This window comes from Oncorhynchus gorbuscha, linkage group LG25 (assembly GCF_021184085.1).
Source record: "Oncorhynchus gorbuscha isolate QuinsamMale2020 ecotype Even-year linkage group LG25, OgorEven_v1.0, whole genome shotgun sequence".
Classification (NCBI taxonomy): Eukaryota; Metazoa; Chordata; class Actinopteri; order Salmoniformes; family Salmonidae; genus Oncorhynchus; species Oncorhynchus gorbuscha.
Window position 1 is genome coordinate 26538647 of NC_060197.1, and position 20390 is coordinate 26559036.

Genomic DNA, 20390 nt, shown 5'->3' on the forward strand with positions numbered 1-20390 from the left:
TCTGTGTCCCCCCTTCTCCCTGTGTCCTCCCCTTCTCTTATGTCTCTCATCTCCAACTGTTGCGCTGACCCTCTGTGCCTGTGTTGGTCTGGTCTGGACACAAACACACACACAGGCATTCTGCTGGATGCCTGTCATAGCTCAGGGAGAGGGGACAGTGGGAGGGCCTGATGACCCTCAGCACAGCTGGGTGGACACACACACACACACATCCTCCTCTCATCCCAGACACCATCTGTCCATCAAGAATGTGATGCAACCACTGTTACCACGTAACCATCCCTGCAGCTACCACTAACATCCTGCAGTTACGTCTAACATCCTGCAGTTACGTCTAACATCCTGCAGTTACGTCTAACATCCTGTAGTTACGTCTAACATCCTGTAGTTACGTCTAACATCCTGTAGTTTTGTCTAACATCCTGTAGTTTTGTCTAACATCCTGTAGTTTTGTCTAACATCCTGTAGTTGTCTAACGTCCCGTAGTTTCGTCTAACATCATGTAGTTTCGTCTAACATCCTGTAGTTTCGTCTAACATCCTGTAGTTACGTCTAACATCCTGTAGTTACGTCTAACATCCTGTAGTTACGTCTAACATCCTGTAGTTACGTCTAACATCCTGTAGTTACATCTAGCATCCTCAGATTGGCACATTTCACAAACAACTGTGTGACTTGTGAGACTAAAGAAAGGAGAGGGATTCAGGACTTTAAAGGCCCAATGCAGTCAAAAACATGATTTTGTTTTTTATATATATTTCCACACTATGAGGTTGGAATAATACTCTGAAATTGTGAAAATTATGATAATGCCCTTTCAGTGTAAGAGCTGTTTTTTTTTGCCTGTTTTGGTGGGATGGGGTTTTGGCCTGCTTGGTGACATCACTGAAAATATGCCCCCTCGGGCTTGTGCGGTGGAGGAGATCTTTATGGGCTGTACTCAGCCTTGTCTCAGAGTAGTAAGTTGGTGGTCGGTTGATATCCCTCTAGTGGTGTGGGGGCTGTGCTTTGGAAAAGTGGGTGGGGTTATATCCTGCCTGGTTGACTCTGTCCGGGAGTATCGTCGGACGGGCCACAGTGTCCCCCGACCCACCCCTGTCTCAGTCTCCAGTATCTATGCTGGAATAGTCTATGTGCCGAGGGGCTAGGGTCAGTCTGTTATATCTGGTGTAATTCTCCTGTCTTATCTGGTGTCCTGTGTGAATTTAAGTATTCTCCCTCCAATTCTCTCTCTCTCCTTCTCCCCTCCCTCAGGACTACATGGCCTGATGACTCCTGACTGTCCCCAGTCTGGTTCCTCTCTAGGTTTCTTCCTAGGTTCCTGCCTTTCTAGGGAGTTTTTCCTAGCCACCGTGCTTCTTTTATTTATTTATTTTCTTGAACCCTTATTTAACGAGGCAAGTCAGTTAAGAAAAATGTCGGCCTACCCCGGCCAAACCCTGACGACATTTGGCCAATTGTGCGCCACCCTACGGGACTCCCAAACACGGCCGGTTGTGATACAGCCTTCTACACCTGCATTGCTTGCTGTTTGGGGTTTTAGGCTGGGTTTCTGTATAGCACTTTGTGACAACTGATATAAAAAGGGCTTTATAAATACATTGATCGCCATGCAGTAAATTAGTTAATAGACCAATAAGAAAGAGAGTTCCAAACCTCTCTGACAATAACAGCTAATTTTACCCTTCCCACTCAGACCACTTGCTTAGAAATGTCTATTTGCTAAAAAAGCTATTTTATTACATTTTTTACCATTTAAATTGAAAACAATCACAGGAAGGTACATCATTTTTATCCAGAAATGATTTGATATTGAGATTAAAACAGCTGCATTGGGACCTTTAACAAAGAAACAGAATAGAGAAGAGGGTAGAAGTGTCAGGTAGAAATTGCCTACAAGCACATGAGCATTAAAAGGACAGTTCAAACCAGTTTCTCAGACTTTTTCATCCAAAAGTGGACATGACATGTCTGGCTAACTTTAATTTTGGTGGTGAACTATCCCTTTAAGATGACACACCTCTGTGTGAACATATTAGGTGGAATCTCAACAATCAAAAATGGGCTTGTGTTGACAAAGAATGATGAACTATCCTTTTAAGACATAGCTAGATATAAGTCCAAAACAAACTCACCCCGATCCACCGGATTACTAATGCTAACATCACATCCTAGACTCCATTGGTTGTGTCCCACTACCAGCCCTATGGGCCCTAGTGCACTAATAAGGGAGTGGGTTGCCATTAGGGATGCATCCCCCATCTGCCGTTGATATCCTTTTATTATTATAAACTGGGTGGTTCGAACCCTGAATGCTGATTGGCTGACAGCCGCAGGTATGACAAAATATTGTATTTTTACTGCTCTAATTACGTTGGTAACCAGCTTATAGTAGCAATAAGGCACCTCTGGGGTTTGTGGTATATGGTCAATATACCACGGCTTAGGGCTGTATCCAGAACAGCCCTTAGCCGTGGTACGGTACATTGGCCATATACCACAACCACTCATGCCTTAAACATAACAGGACAGGAGTATTCCTGTATCAGCGCTCAACAGCAGTGTAAAATAAATCTGGTAACAATGTCTGCAGGACTGGCTAAACTGTGTGTGTGTGTGTGTGTGTGTGTGTGTGTGTGTGTGTGTGTGTGTGTGTGTGTGTGTGTGTGTGTGTGTGTGTGTGTGTGTGTGTGTGTGTGTGTGTGTGTGTGTGTGTGTGTGTGTGTGTGTGTGTGTGTGTGTGTGTGTGTGTGTGTGTCCACCCAGTGTGAGAGCACAGTCTGAGCATACTGACCGTATATATAAATACAGCCTCTGTCCAGTCCAGGCCAACACATGACTATAGAACTGGTGGGATAGGCCAGGGAGAGACAGACCTGGACAGACAGGTGTCTATGGTATGAATCACACAGACGTATGTACACACACACACACACACACACACACACACAAACACAAACACTCACTTGCCTGACACACACGCTCGGACACACACAGTACCATCCTGATGAGGTATGACGCCGTGTATAAAAACAGAAGCAGCCGTCTTTATAATTATAAATAGTCCCATCAGTCTGGAGAGAAGCCACACTTGGCAAAGCCATACATAGCTGCTCTACCAAACTCATAGGTGGGGGGAGGACAATGGAAGAGAACATTCACTCACACGCGCACCACACCCACACACGCACATACGTACACATGCTCACCACGCCCACCCACGCACATTCACAATGCCATGTTATACGCCCCGCCTAACTCTTAGTACATCCTAAATAATGTACTGCAGCTCAACCTGTAAACCACCAAAGTGTAAACAACCAACCTGTAAACAACCAAAGTGTAACAGTGTAAACAACCAACCTGTAAACCACCAAAGTGTAACAGTGTAAACAACCAACCTGTAAACCACCAAAGTGTAACAGTGTAAACAACCAACCTGTAAACCACCAAAGTGTAACAGTGTAAACAACCAACCTGTAAACCACCAAAGTGTAACAGTGTAAACAACCAACCTGTAAACAACCAACCTGTAAACAACCAAAGTGTAACAGTGTAAACAACCAACCTGTAAACAACCAACCTGTAAACAACCAAAGTGTAACAGTGTAAACAATCAACCTGTAAACCACCAAAGTGTAACAGTGTAAACAACCAACCTGTAAACAACCAACCTGTAAACAACCAAAGTGTAACAGTGTAAACAACCAACCTGTAAACAACCAACCTGTAAACAACCAAAGTGTAACAGTGTAAACAACCAACCTGTAAACCACCAAAGTGTAAACAACCAACCTGTAAACCACCAAAGTGTAACAGTGTAAACAACCAACCTGTAAACAACCAAAGTGTAACAGTGTAAACAACCAACCTGTAAACCACCAAAGTGTAACAGTGTAAACAACCAACCTGTAAACAACCAAAGTGTAACAGTGTAAACAACCAAACTGTAAACCACCAAAGTGTAACAGTGTAAACAACCAACCTGTAAACAACCAAAGTGTAACAGTGTAAACAACCAACCTGTAAACCACCAAAGTGTAACAGTGTAAACAATCAACCTGTAAACAACCAAAGTGTAACAGTGTAAACAACCAACCTGTAAACCACCAAAGTGTAACAGTGTAAACAACCAACCTGTAAACCACCAAAGTGTAACAGTGTAAACAACCAACCTGTAAACAACCAAAGTGTAACAGTGTAAACAACCAACCTGTAAACCACCAAAGTGTAACAGTTTAAACAACCAACCTGTAAACAACCAACCTGTAAACAACCAAAGTGTAACAGTGTAAACAACCAACCTGTAAACCACCAAAGTGTAACAGTGTAAACAACCAACCTGTAAACAACCAACCTGTAAAAAACCAAAGTGTAACAGTGTAAACAACCAACCTGTAAACAACCAAAGTGTAACAGTGTAAACAACCAACCTGTAAACAACCAAAGTGTAACAGTGTAAACAACCAACCTGTAAACAACCAACCTGTAAACAACCAAAGTGTAACAGTGTAAACAACCAACCTGTAAACCACCAAAGTGTAAACAACCAACCTGTAAACCACCAAAGTGTAACAGTGTAAACAACCAACCTGTAAACAACCAAAGTGTAACAGTGTAAACAACCAACCTGTAAACCACCAAAGTGTAACAGTGTAAACAACCAACCTGTAAACAACCAAAGTGTAACAGTGTAAACAACCAACCTGTAAACCACCAAAGTGTAACAGTGTAAACAACCAACCTGTAAACAACCAAAGTGTAACAGTGTAAACAACCAACCTGTAAACCACCAAAGTGTAACAGTGTAAACAATCAACCTGTAAACAACCAAAGTGTAACAGTGTAAACAACCAACCTGTAAACCACCAAAGTGTAACAGTGTAAACAACCAACCTGTAAACCACCAAAGTGTAACAGTGTAAACAACCAACCTGTAAACAACCAAAGTGTAACAGTGTAAACAACCAACCTGTAAACCACCAAAGTGTAACAGTTTAAACAACCAACCTGTAAACAACCAACCTGTAAACAACCAAAGTGTAACAGTGTAAACAACCAACCTGTAAACCACCAAAGTGTAACAGTGTAAACAACCAACCTGTAAACAACCAACCTGTAAAAAACCAAAGTGTAACAGTGTAAACAACCAACCTGTAAACAACCAAAGTGTAACAGTGTAAACAACCAACCTGTAAACAACCAAAGTGTAACAAAGTGTAAACAACCAACCTGTAACAAAGTCTAAATAACCTAACAACCAAACCGACCGACAGATTGTCATGACAACTACATCCATCATGAAAGCCATACCTTCTTCACACCAGGTCCATGCCAACCACATCTATCACTAACAACTACACCTATCGCTAACAGCTACACCTATCGCTAACAACTACACGTATCGCTAACAACTACACGTATCGCTAACAACTACACGTATCAATATTAAACATGATTTGTCAGAACAAATTAAAAGGATATCTGTGACCCCACAGATGACAAAGATGGGACCATTAACTTTTTGTCCACATATGTTTTAGGCTTATATGTTCGCATTTAAAAAATATATACACTATCGATACAAAATTATGTGGACACCCCTTCAAATTAGTGGATTTGGCTATTTCAGCCACACCCGTTGCTGACAGGTGTTTAAAAATCGAGCACACAGTCATGCAAATCTCCATAGACAAACATTGGCAGTGGAATGCCCTTACTGAGGAGCTCAGTGACTTTCAACATGGCACCGTCATAGGATGTGTCAGTTTGTCTAATTTGTGCCCTGCTAGAGCTGCCCCGGTTACTGTAAGTGCTGTTATTGTTAAGCGGAAACGTCTAGGAGCGACAAAGGCTCAGCTGCGAAGTGGTGGGCCACACAAGCTCACAGAACGGAACCACCGAGTGCTAAAGCTCGTAAAAATTGTCTGTCCTCGGTAGCAAACAGTTCCAAACTGCCTCTGGAAGCAACGTCATCTCGTCAGGAACTTAATGAAATGGGTTTCCATGGCCGAGCAGCCGCAAACAAGCCTAAGATCACCATGCGCAATGCCAAGTGTCAGCTAGAGTGGTGTAAAGTTCACCGCCATTGGACTCTGGAGCAGTGGAAACGCAGTTCTCTGGAGTGATGAATCACGCTTCACCATCTGGCAGTCCGATGGACGAATCTGAGTTTGGCAGATGCCAGGAAAACGCTACCCGCCCCAATACGTAGTGCCAACTGTAAAGTTTGGCGGAGGAGGAGTAATGGTCTGGGGCTGTTTTTCATGATCTTAGTTCCAGTGAAGGGACATTTTAACGCTACAGCATACAATGACATTCTAGATGATTCTATGCTTCCAACTTTGTGGCAACAGTTTGGGGAAGGGCCTTTCCTGTTTCAGCATGACAATGCCCCTGTGCACAAAGCGAGGTCCATGCAGAAATGGTTTGTCGATATCGGTGAATTGGAACACCAACTGCGAGCCAGGCCTAATCACACAACATCAGTGCCCAACCTCAGTGCTCTTATGGCTGAATGGAAGCAAATCCCCGCAGCATTGTTCCAACATCTAGTGGAAAGCCTTCCCAGAAGAGTGTAGGCTGTTGTAGCAGCAAAGGGGGGACCAAGTCCATATGAATAAAGGTCGACCGGTGCCAATTATTGGAGGACCAAAAAAAGCCGATACCGATTAATCAGCCGATTTTTATATATTTTGTGGAGTACAGCAGGTCAACCACCAGGGGGAGACTCGTCGAGGCCTGGTGACAGACGGAGTATACATCACGAGGCAATGGCTCCCTCTGCTGGACGTGTCAGGTCTCTACTGACTCTCCGGCCAGGACTAACCGAGGCTGATTGGGGTTGGTGAGTAATTAAGGGCTGATTGCTCACCAGCTGGACGAGTCCCATAAAGCTTCCAGAAGGGCGGCACACGGGAGAAGGGACTGGGGGAAGAAAGGTTACTCCCGTATAGTTGGAGATGGTTCCAGAAGTAAAAGTAGGGAGCTCAGTTTTTGTTCCCCGCAGGATACAGCAAGACCCGGACCCCAGAAGACGGTATGCTGGAGAGAGTCTCATGGGGGAGACCTTTTCTTTTGGTTTGTTATTCAAATACACACCCTTGAAACTGAGCTAATCCTACTCTGTCTGTGTTTGTTCTGTGTAAACGTTTTGACCAAACCCCTTGGTCTGCCACAATTAGCATTAATGACAATTACAACAATACTGAATGAACAATAAAACACTTTTAGTCTAACTTAATACATGAATAACATGTATTTAGTCTCAAATAAATAATGAAACATGTTCAATTTGGTTTAAATAATGCAAAAACCCAGTGTCGGAGAAGGTAAAAAGGGCAATATGTGCCATGTGAAAAAGCTAACGTTTAAGTTCCTTGCTCAGAACATATGAAAGCTGGTGGTTCCTTTTAACATTCCCAGTTAAGAAGTTTTAGGTTGTAGTTATTGTAGGAATTTGACGTGTCAACTATTTCTCTCTATACCATTTGTATTTCATATACCTTTGACTATTGGATGTTCTTATGGGCACTTTACTATTGACAGCCTAATCTCGGGAAGTCATAAACAGCGCTGTGCTTCAAGCATTGCTAAGAGCTGCTGGCAAACGCAGTAAAGTGCTGTTTGAATGAATGCTTACGAGCCTGCTGCTGCCTACCACCGCTCAGTCAGACTGCTCTATCAAATATCAAATCATAAGACTTAATTATAATATAATAAACACACAAATACACACTTTTGGTCAAATTCATAAACTATCATTTCGAAAACAAATGTTTATTCTTTCAGTGAAATACGGAACCGTTCTGGGTGGCAACTTTAAGTCTAAATATTGCTGTTACGTTGCACAACCTTCAATGTTATGTCATAATTATTATGAAAAAGTCTGGCAAATTAATTACGGTCTTTGTTAAGAATAAATGGCCTTCACAAGGTTCACAACGAGCCAGGGGGCCAAAACTGCTACATATACCCTGACTCTGCTTGCACTGAACGCAAGAGAAGTGACACAATTTCCATAGTTATTATTGCCTGCAAACATTAATTTATTTTAAGTAAATATGCAGGTTTAAAAAATATATACTTCTGTGTATTGATTTTAAGAAAGGCATTGATGTTTATGGTTAGGTACACGACTGCGCTATTGTTAAATTATCACCGAAGTTGAAGTAGGCTGTGATTTGATGATAAATTAACAGGCACTGCATTGATTGAATGCAACGCAGGACAAGCTAGTTAACTAGTGATTATGTGAAGATTGATTGTTTTTTATGAGATAAATGTAATGCTAGCGAGCAACTTACCTTGGCTCCTTGCTTCCACAAGGTCCTTTTGATGCGCCACTCTCGTAACAGCCACACAGTCAGCCACACAGTCAGCTCATGGAATGGAATGTAATCGGCCATAATCGGCGTCCAAAAAGGCAGATTTACCGATTGTTGTGAAAACTTGAATTCGGCCCTCATTAAATCGGCCATGCCGAGTAATCGGTCGACCTCTGATATGAATGCCCATGATTTTGGAATGAGATGTTTGACGAGCAGGTGTCCACATACACTACATGACCATAAGTATATTATTGCCTATGATTGACATGCCCTTAAAACGCCTCATTATCATCATCACCAAATGCTATACTTGGCTTTTTTTTCTCTGTCCTCCACACGTAAGCCTTGTGCATGTCAGTCACACATTCATGGGTTTAACTACTGAGAAATGACTTTGTGCTGTAAAAACCGTACGGGTGGATAACTTTACTTTATTACATTTTTTACAGCTGACAGAAAGGGTCAGTGGTTGCCAGTTGTCTGTGGGTACTTGTAATGTCTTTATGTGGAATGTCAACATTGGTCAACTCTTTTTCCTTTGAGTTTCATTAGACAGTGTTAGGGAGGGGAGGGGAGGCTTGGCCATACAACAGGTGCGACAGCTTTTGGAGTGACACCCCACCACCCTCACCACATCCCTCCTTCCTCGTCTTCCCCTCATGAGGGTTTTAAATGTCCCCCTAACGGAGACCTAAGGCTCGAACTTGATTGCCGCTGCCACCGGGACGCTTTGGGACGATGACATAAGAGTAGAACTGAGCCCCCTGCGAGTAAGCATTTTGTTGGGCGATGTATACCTTTGTGTATCCCACATATCCCACATACAACTATTAAAACTTGAAACCGACCTTCCCACCCCACCTTCCAACCTCCAATTCCACGAATCCCGAGCAAACCATTACTTCAGACATAATGGGAGGATAATGGGAGGGCAATAACACACACGGTCAAATGTCTTGCCTTCAAGATACTGTAGATCTTCAAAATAGTTTTCAATTCAAAATACATTAGTTTACTAGACCTTATTTTAAGAAAGAGTCCCATTGACAGCAAGATCTCTTTTGTAAGGGAGCCCTGCATCTGAGAATTACACAACAAATTACACACAAATACACAATAAGAAATATTATAAGACAAAACAAATTAAGTGCAAAAAGAGACAAACTCGTGAAAAACAATCCCATTCCTCAAAAATATGTCTTCAATCAACACTCTCAACTGCCCGAAAGGCACCAATACACCCATTTGTAGGGAAATATGAAGATTATTCCATACATGGGGTGCCAGAAAACTAAAAGCTGTTTTTCATAAGTCTGTAGAAACGGATGGAAATTCCAGAGTTAGTCATCCCTGTGATTGGGTATGGTAACTCATACTACTATGGGTACTGTAAGTAAAGATGTCAGGATGTTAAGAGGCAGTGTCCCAAATGGCACCCTATTCCTACCTAGTGCGTTACTTTTGACCGCGGCAGAAAAGTAATGGGCCCCGGGGGGACTGGTCAAAAGTAGTGCGCTATAAAGGGAATGGGGTCCCATTTGAGACTCATTCAGAGACTCTGAGGGCCAGCATTCTAAACACCAGGCCTAATATTTCTACATTTAGAGGATCAAAGGCTTTGACTAGCCTCGCGTTGGCAGGCTGAGTGTAGCGGCCAGCGGGCACACCTCTTCTGCCAACCCAGCTCGGTCCCAGCTGCCAGCCACCCCCTGGGCACAAGGGCAGCCAGCTCCAAGCAACAGGAGGCACACCTGATGACAGCGTGCAGCGAATTGATGCACCCCCTCACACTCTCACGTCTAAGAGAATGCCCGTTGCTAATTATTCTGTATTTAACACTTATTTCAGCAGTTACAGCATGGAGTGAAGCCCCTCTCATGGACTCACATCTGAGAGAATGCCCATCCTTAAATTGCATTTATTTAACCAGAGAGGTTGACTGAGAACATATTGTCATTGACCGCAACAGCCATACAGGAACTGAATACTGAAGGATACTGAAGAAAACAGAGATAGAGGCCCATTTCTACACACTCAACTTGACTTGTGCATCGGGATGAACAATGCTGGACTTTTTCTTTAATTCTGTTCTGAAAACATTTTTTTAGACAGGAAGTCTGAAATAGACCAAATGCCACAGGTTTACAACGAGTTCTCTATAATATGGTGTTTGTGTGTTGCTTATTTATGAGGTTGACCATTCCAAGCTTTAGTACTGACTGGTATTAACACGATCAAAGTGACAATACGTACGACTATGACTAACACTTGGACCTGCACCTGGCAGAGAGTGATACCAACAGTTACACATCTGACATATGAATCATAATGTATTTTTATCTGTTTGCATCAATGCTTTTATTAAAGGGCAAGAGATGAAATTCCATTCCATTCCATTGTTCCATTCCATTCTACTAAACATCGTTCCATTATATATCGTTCCGTTCCATTCCAGTGTTTATCTGTTCTATCCTTCTGCCTGCAACTTGACTGAGTGACTCGAAGGTTAAATGTCAAACACACTGGGCCTTCTAGTGGTCACAGAAGCATATGGTATGGGAACGTAGAGCAGAGCATGGTACAACCTTCCGACTGCTTCACTGTGTGTGTGTGTGTGTGTGTGTGTTATGTGCTCTGGGCACTGTGATTGATGATTGCAGAGGGATAAATTGGTTAAAGAGGGGAGTAGGATTTACAGCTGACCGTCTGTCTTATATGAGTGGGGGGGGGGGTCTAATTTCAGCAGGCGTATCAGTTCTGTTCTGACTTCTGCCTCTTTAAACAGGATTCTGATATCATATACTCACACACACACACACACACACAATGACAGGCTTCAATCTTCAGTGCCAACAGCGGCACCTGACACAATGGGGAGATACTAAGGCTTATCATACAAAATTAACAAGTAATAAGACCATTGAAAGACATAGTTTGTGGATTTTTGCCTCAGATGGAGAGTAAACCATGACAAAACTCTTCCATACCTCCCTCCATCCCTCGCTCCATCTATCCCTCCCCCCAATCATATCTTCTTTCTCCCTGTGGATTGTGGACACCTCGGTGTCCCTTTACCATTACCACACCATGGAATACCTGTGACCTCACGTCTTAGCGCCCCCAACAACACACACACACACACACACACACACACACACACACACACACACACACACACACACACACACACACACACACACACACACACACACACACACACACACACACACACACACTTGGAGGAGGCATCACAGAACACACTCCTCAGCCCTTCCTGTGGCCTCCCAGGGCTCCTAGCTCCACTAAGGCAGTTTATAGAAGCCTCCCTACATGGACACAGCTTCTGGAATAGCAACTGCCATCTGATCTCACTACAAGCTCTCTCTTACCTCGCTTTTTCCCTACACACACACAAAAGTTCTCTTGCCCAGTTCAGTTCTGCCTTGCATTCACTTGCAGTATGAACTTTGTTTCAAAATGTTGAATTATTGTAAGGAAGGAGAAAAGATAGAATAATAAAAACACATTACTTAGACAGGCTTGTCGATTCCAGTAGACTTATAAAAATAGGCCCGAAGTAAATAGTCAGGTCCAAAATTATTGACACCCTTTTATAAAGAGGAGCAAAAAAAAGCCTGCATTAAATAAATAAATATATATATATATATATATATATATATATATATATATATATATAAGCCATATCGTATGCTCAAATAAAATAATTTTATACAAATACAATTCCCCCAGAGAAACATTTTGTTTAACATGTTATAAAAAAATATAAGAAAAATAACAGTCAAAATTATTGGTACCCCATGTTTTCAATACCTTTAAATACCTCACCTTGTGGGGATAATGGCACTGAGACTTTTCTAAAAAATGTTTTATGAGATTGGAGATCTTAGACCATTCCCCCATACAGAATCTTTCCAGATCCTTGATATACTTCATCTGTGTTTATGGACCGCCCTCTTCAATTCAAACCGCAGGTTTTCAATAAGTCTGGGGACTGGTATGGCCATAGCAAAATGTTGATTTTGTGGTCAATTAACAATTTATTTGTGGCTTTTGATGTGTGCTTGGGGTCATTGTCTTGCTGGAAGATTCACTTGCGGCCAAGTTTCAGTCTCCTGGCAGAGAGACTGGTTTTCAGCTAAAATGTCCTGGTACTGAGTAAAGTTCATGATGCTGTTGACCTTTAACGAGGGCCCCAAGACCAGTGGAAGCAAAATAGCCCCATTAAATTTAAGAGCCATCACCATATTTTACGAGTTTCTTTTCTGCATATGCCTCCTTTTTCCAACGCCAAATCCACCACTGGTGTGCGAGACCTACGACCTCTATTTTCATGTCATCTGACCATGGCACCATTTCCAATCTAAGTGCCAATGTCGTTTAGCAAACTCCAAGTGGTTACATTTGTTGGATGCCATGAAAACAGAGCTCTTCCACTGTTCCTGGGGCCCCTTGTTAATAAGGACAATGGCACCATGAACTTCACCCAGCTATGCGGGTGAGACCTACGAGATCGATGAGATATTCCTCAAGCGTCGGTGAGTTTGACTGGTTAGACCTAATGACAGAACAAACAACAGTTTTTGGAGAGCAGATTGTTAAAAGGGACTTAATAATATCATCCAGTCCATGAATATCTGAGAAAACACATTGCATAGGCTAAGCTTGTCACTGTGCTTGTCACCAGAGATTGATGAGAATGTGAGGTGAAACAACCTGGTCTCGGAGCATTTCTTATTATTCTGTACGTAAATCCGAGACACTCCATTTAGCAGGATATGTTACGTTTCATATGGTATGTATTAACGTGTGGATGCCCATCACTCATTTTGTATGATAGGTTACGAATTACAATTCACATGATATGTCACGAATATGCAAAACGTACAATACATGAGGAATTTGCAAAATGTACAATATGTTACGCATTTGCAAAACGTATGATATGTTACGAATTCTAGCTAGGTGGCTAATGTTAGCTAGCTGGCTAATGTTAGCTAAGCTAGGGGTTAGTTAGGGGTTAGGGTTAAGTTCAGGAGTTAGGTTAATGGGTAAGGGTTTGGAGAAGGGTCGCTAAAATGATTAAGGTTAGGGTTAACTAACATGATAAGTAGCTAAAAAGTAGTAAGTAGTTTAAAAGTTGCAAATGAGCTAAAATGCTAGTTGTCCGTGATAAGATTCAAACTCGCAACCCACCCATCCACCCCAACCAACTACCCTACTTTCACTCACGCCGCCAAACTTACCCTAGTAAAACTGACTATCCTACCGATCCTCGACTTCGGCGATGTCATCTACAAAATTGCTTCCAACACTCTACTCAGCAAACTGGATGCAGTTTATCACAGTGCCATCCGTTTTGTCACTAAAGCACCTTATACTACCCACCACTGCGACCTGTATGCTCTAGTCGGCTGGCCATCGCTACATATTCGTCGCCAGACCCACTGGCTCACCCGTAGCATGCACTCCAGCAGGTGTATCTCACTGATCATCCCTAAAGCCAACACCTCATTTGGCCGCCTTTCGTTCCAGTTCTCTGCTGCCTGTGACTGGAACAAATTGCAAAAATCGCTGAAGTTGGAGACTCATCTCCCTCACCAACTTCAAACATCTGCTATCTGAGCAGCTAACCGATCGCTGCAGCTGTACATAGTCTATCGGTAAATAGCCCACCCATTTTTACCTACCTCATCCCCATACTGTTTTTATTTATTTACTTTTCTGCTCTTTTGCACACCAATATCTCTACCTGTACATGACCATCTGATCATTTATCACTCCAGTGTTAATCTGCAAAATTGTAATTATTCGCCTACCTCCTCATGCCTTTTGCACACAATGTATATAGACTCTCTTTTTTCTCTACTGTGTTATTGACTTGTTAATTGTTTACTCCATGTGTAACTCTGTGTTGTCTGCTCACACTGTTATGCTTATCTTGGCCAGGTCGCAGTTGCAAATGAGAACTTGTTCTCAACTAGCCTACCTGGTTAAATAAAGGTGAAATAAATAAATAAATAAAAAATACAAATTTGTTTTTGCTTTAAGTGACCAACTGTCTTATGTAAGCATACCAAACACAACATATCATACTAATTTGAGTGTCCCGGATTTATGTTTGCTATGTTACGTCTAGTCTATGATACCAGGCTGGGTGAAAGGGACACATCCTCATCAGTTTCAAAATCCTTTGGATGAGATTTACAAGTAAATTACAGTACTACTTTATTCCATCAAAACCCTTAATCTGATTTGTAGCAAAACTTCCATTGGATTAAGTTTTTAAAGTCAAAGGGTGATAGGGATGAAACATTCTAAACAACTATACATACAATATCACATAAATAGAGAGTAGTAAATAGACGTTGAGATGAAAAAAATATTTTCCCCTAATCTCTGCTAGATCCTGTGTTGGTCCGTTTCCATGGAAATTCATTCCGTGAATTCAGTAACACATTTTTGGAACTAGAGGGAAATGGAAGGGAAATGGAAGAAAAATGAATTGTGGAGTTTTAGTTATTGCTACTGCATTAAAATAAGACAGAGACACAAGAGGAAAATGGATTTACCATGAGAGCTCAAGAGGCAGTGTTTTTTCCCCACACTTACAAGCACACACACACTCCATCAAAGCCTACTGCCTTTGGCTCCCTGAGCAGTTTACAGGCCCTATAAAGAGAGTATCCACCACAACAATCATTGATCGTTGTCTTACTGGATCAATATCCACTACCCAAATATGAGCCCTCAAGTGTCCAAACCAAGCCCTTGAAGACTGACTAAGGTTTTGCATACCAAATGGCACGCTATACCCTACATAGTGCACTAGTGCAGTACTTCAGGCCCATAGGGCTCTGGTCCAAAGTAGTTCACAATATAGGGAATAAGGTGCCACTTGCAAAGCAACATGAGAGAGTGAGTGTCTTCCTATGGGAATAAGTTCACTGCCGAGTGAATCACATCACATACTCCGGGTTTTCAGCTGCTAACTAACTGAGTAGATAGCTGAGTAATTGTCTGGCATAGCACAAGCTCATCCTGGCGCAATGCTAACCTATATACATTGCATTCGGAAAGTATTCAGACCCCTTCACTTTTTCCACATTGTGTTATGTTACAGCCTTACTCAAAAATGTATTTAAAAAATACATATATTCATCCCCATCAATCTACACTCAATATCCCATAACGACAAAGCAGAAACAGGTTTTTAGACATTTTAGCAACAAAAAAAAGTTATACCTAATTCACATAAGTATTCAGACCCTTTGCTATGAGACTCGAAATTGAGCTCAGGTGCACCCTGTTTCATGCATGTCAGAGCAAAAACCAAACCATGAGGTCCAAGGAACTGTCCTTAGAACTCAGAGACTGGACTGTGTCGAAACAGAGATCTGAGAAAGGGAACCAAAAAAAATTTCAGCAGCATTGAAGGTCCCCAAGAACACAGTGGCCTCCATCTTTCTTAAATGGAAGAAGTTCGGAACCACCAAGAATCTTCCTAGAGCTGGCCACCCAACCAAACTGGACAATCGGGGAATAAGGCCCTTGGTCAGGGAGGTGGACAACTTTCCAGAAGGACAACCATCTCTGCAGCACTGCACCAATCAGGCCATTATGGTAGTGGCCAGATGGGAAACCACTCCTGAGTAAAAGGCACATGACAGAGTTTGCCAAAAGGCACCTAAAGGACTCTCAGACCATGAAAAACAAGATTCTCTAGTCTGATGAAACCAAGATTGAACTCTTTGGCCTGAGTGCCAAGCATCACATCTGGAGGAAACCTGGCACCATCCCTACGGTGAAGCATGGTGGTGGCAACATGATGCTGTTGTGATGTTTTTCAGCAGCAGGGACTGGGAGACTAGTCAGGATCGAGGGAAATATTAACGGAGCAAAGTACAGAAGAATCCTTGACGAAAACCTGCTCCAGAGCGCTCAGGAGATGAGACTGGGGCTTAGGTTCACCTTCTAACATGACAACAACCCTGAGAACACAGTCAAGACAACGCAGTATTGGCTTCGGGACAAGTCTCTGAATGTTCTTGAGTCCGGACTCCCCATCCAACCTGACAGAGCTTGAGAGGAGCTGCAGAGAAGAATGGGAGAAACTCCCTACATACAGGTGTGCCAAGCTTGTAGCGTCATACCCAGGACTATAATCGCTGCCAAAGGTGCTTCAAAAAGTACTGAGTAAAGGGTCTGAATACTTACGTAAATGTAATATTTCAGCATTTCCCCTCAAAAAATGGGCAAAAATTGATTCAAAACTGTTTTTTCTTTGTCATTATGGGGTATTGTGTGTAGATTGATGAGGGGGGGGGCATTTAGTCAATTTTAGAATAAGGCTGTAACGTAACATAATGTGGAAAAATTCAAGGGTCTGAATACTTTCCGAATGAACTGTATATGCAGTCTCACAGGCTGAGTTTCCTATTCGCTGGGGGAGGAAGGTACAGGCCTACCAGCCACAGGGGAATGGTCATCCCTGATCATATTAAGTTGACATCTGAGTGTGAATAGTCCACATCCTGTCCCCACTGCAGTGATGGGGCCCTCCTTGGCCAATTTAACACTATGTGGTGTAAATTAAAGTTTATTTTTGTAATGTTAGGGGGTAACTTCTTAATAAAGTGTTAGACTAATATGTTTTTCAACTTAAAGTTGAAGTGTTGCTCTGTAAACTTAATCTATTTTCTGTTTCACCTTAGGGCTTTAGTGTAGATGCCAAATATCATTATAATATCCTTTTTTGGTACACACAGAGCTTACCGAAATACACAATCCCTTTATAGGCTTACTGCAGTTGACATGATCTTTAGTTCCATGAAAGCTGACCTGACTAAATTATTTTCCATGTTAGTAGATAAATAAAAGTACTGTATCGTGTCACAGGAAATAGCTTCCTAGCTCTCTATTTGCAGAAAAGGATTATTATGACTTGAGCTATAGTCAGAGACAGGATGGGTGATGTGAATACGAATCGTTCATACCTTCCTCTCATTCATCATCCTTTCATTCTGAACTGCGTAGGCGGTCAACGTTCAGATATAGTTTGTAACACCACTGTAATATGTTAACTACCGTAACTGTAGCGGAGGTGGCTCGTCAATCCATGCTCGAGTAATGAGAAACCTTGCCTTGAGACTAGAAGACCTGCGTTAGCTCCCCGAGACTGCGTTAGCCTGCTTTAGCTCAGCAGGCTAACACAGTCTTGCAAGTCTAAACCTTGATTGGCCATACTACTTCATAACTCTTCGGACCAAGTGAAACATACAAATTCTACCCTCTCAAAGTGAAAGGAGTGCTGTGTATATTTCTAATGCTCTTATCATATTCAACAGGGTCACAGTGTGTTGACAAACACTTTATTACTGCGCCTGCCTGCAGCCGGGTGGTTTTCCACAGAAATTTGGAACATGGGGTTAGAACAGGTGGTGAGGTCCTCTCAGATTCGTTTCACCTCAAAATGATGCAGCTTTCTATATTGATGATATGAGATCAGCTTCTGAAGCTGTTGTTTTGGTATGTGTGTATGTGTGCTGTTCTTTATGTGCTAAAGTGACCCAATCACCCAGGCCAGTCATAGAGGTGAACTCACACAGCCCTTCTGGGGCAGAACAAGAGGGAGAAGCCGGGAAAGAGGGAGAAGCAGGGGGAAAGAGAGGAGGAGGGAGGGGAGAAACAGAAATAATTCAGGCGTATTTTTAGGACAGGTTTATTCGTAGGTCTGAAACTAACCCTGTCGGTGTACTTCTATACACCGGGTCGTCTCTCCCCTTCTCCGGCTCTCTGTTCTCTCACTCATCCTCTCTGGCCGCTGCCTAACTGGCCATCTGTTGACGTCTCTCACCCTTAAGGCCATGTGATCTCCAGTACAGTCACTGTGCGAAGGAAACTTTTGCATCATAGAGACAGGGGATTTCCATAGAAAAAGAACAGATTCCATTTTCTATGTTTCCTAATTAATGTTTGTATGCATGTTATGTACAGTATCCACCTTCTCCCAAGATGCCAATCAACCCAAGTAGGCTAGGTATGTATAAATATAAATAGGCCAGACAGGGAGTCAGACCTGTATGCAAGGTGTACATGAACATTCTACAAAATATTGTCAGAGGCAGAAAATGTCTTCTGGTAAATCAATGGTAATAGAATATACATATCAGAAATGGATGAATGTGTATATTTATTTGAAGTTTAGCCATTATGCTCAATGAATTCACTATTGGAGGTATGGTTGTCCCATTCCAAGTTTAGGATAGGCCATAGAGCACAGGCATGCGAGGCGTACATCATAACTGTCACATCAGCCCAGTGACTTTTAGGCTTGACAGCTCTGGCTCATTAAATGCACCTGTCATCCATGTCCATGAGCACAGCGAGGCCGGCTGATCGCCAAGACAACGGGCGGGCCCAAGTCCCCTCGCGACTCTCTTGGCCTATTTGCCTTTTTTATTCATTTAGCAGACGGTCTCATCCAGGCTACATGACACTTCCTGACACTATGTTGCCACCTCAAGCACAGAAAAATAAGCGGCACTCCCAAAATAAAAAATAACTCACGGAGACAACTTGGGAGTAGTTTTGAGCGGGAATTTTAAAATCATTCAACTTTTAATATATCAACATATTTCTATACATGTATATAGGCCTACTTTTATTGTGTAGGCTTAACTTTCGACTGGTTGGTCTAAGCATCGTTTAGAGCAGCGTTTCCCCATCTTGGTCCTGGGGACTCTAAGGGCTGCATCATTGTCATCACGCTTTGATTTTATAAAAAAAAATATCATCTATCTAGTGCTAGGGCAAAAAAACAAAACGTGCAACCCTTGGGGTCTCCAAGACCGAGTTTGGGAAATTCTGTTTAGAGAAAAAATTGGTTTAGAGATTCTGTAAATGGTTTGAGTTGGGCCTGCCTATAGCGCATGGTGACTTCTTGGAAAAGTCGTGCATAAAATCACACAAGTTCCTACTTGTTCTATTTCTTAGTTTAAATGTGTGGGGTATATATATATATATTTATATATTTATTTTGAGACTGTCTTCGTGTCCCTGTCGGGGGTAAGTGAAAGATAACACTGAGAACGTTACGCGTCTGAAATATCTAACCGCTCTGCTCATAGCTTCCAGAACTGAAAAGGAGCAGGTGCGTGCGCCAACTCCTTATCTCCCCTCCGTTTCACTTGACAACTGTTATACGTTTTACAGGGATTTTAGTAACTGTCAACCATTTGATTCTGGGCACTCATAAAACATACACAACGGGATGGCTGGACTCAAGCCAGACGCACAAATGTCCGTAGTGCACAACGACCCGCTCTAGACGACATTTAACCGTAACGCTGCCACTTTTGACTTGACTTACTCACAGTCCGGCACCGAACGTACCTTTCTCTGCTGTTTCTCCCATGCGGGGTCCAGCAGTAGGTCCCTGTCCCACTCATCCTCCGGAGACATATACTGATGCTCCTCGCTCATCATATACGAGGTGTTATATTGCGCTTGGGGTTCGACAGCCATCATAATGCCGTCTAGGGTTTCTAGTACCCCCTCTGATTATATAGAAAAGAAACGAGGTTTATGCGCACTCTAAGCCTTGTAGATAACAGATGAAACCCTCCTTGGGCTTGAGGACTCGGTGTCTGTCAGGTGTGCTGGTCAGCAGAAACAAGAGATGCGGCGACAGAGTACAGACTGCGGCAGAGGTGCAGCTCCCACTACCAGAAACTCTGCTTGGTCGGTGCTACTTTCCTGGTCAAAAGTAGAACACGTGACCGCACCCCAATAAGTACGAGAACCCGGGCGTGCGGGTGTCAGGGTCTGACCCTAAAAAGGTGCGATGGGTGGGGTTGTGGTTGGAGAGTTGACCTATGCCGGGGCAGGGAGGCTTGAGAGAGGAGGATGGAGACGTCAATCACACCCCTTACTGAAGGCGATTGTAAACTTCAGTTTGTGAACAGCACCTGTTGCCTCTGGTGCGCCTTTATTCTCAGGCTGTAGTCTATATACCCCTCACACTGACTACAATGATAAACA

The 20390-nt window shown here is 42.7% G+C and overlaps 1 protein-coding gene across 1 annotated transcript in view; it reads right to left on the bottom strand.

Moving 5' to 3' along the window:
- LOC124013951 (alpha-actinin-3-like) overlaps window positions 1-20124 on the bottom strand; it is a 36505-nt gene extending 16381 nt beyond the window's left edge. The window contains exon 1 of the mRNA XM_046328534.1: window positions 19743-20124. Coding sequence (XP_046184490.1) covers window positions 19743-19877 — 135 coding nt within the window. The 5' untranslated portion in view covers window positions 19878-20124. The remainder of the gene's footprint in view (window positions 1-19742) is intronic.
- Between the last annotated feature and the right edge of the window lie 266 nt (window positions 20125-20390).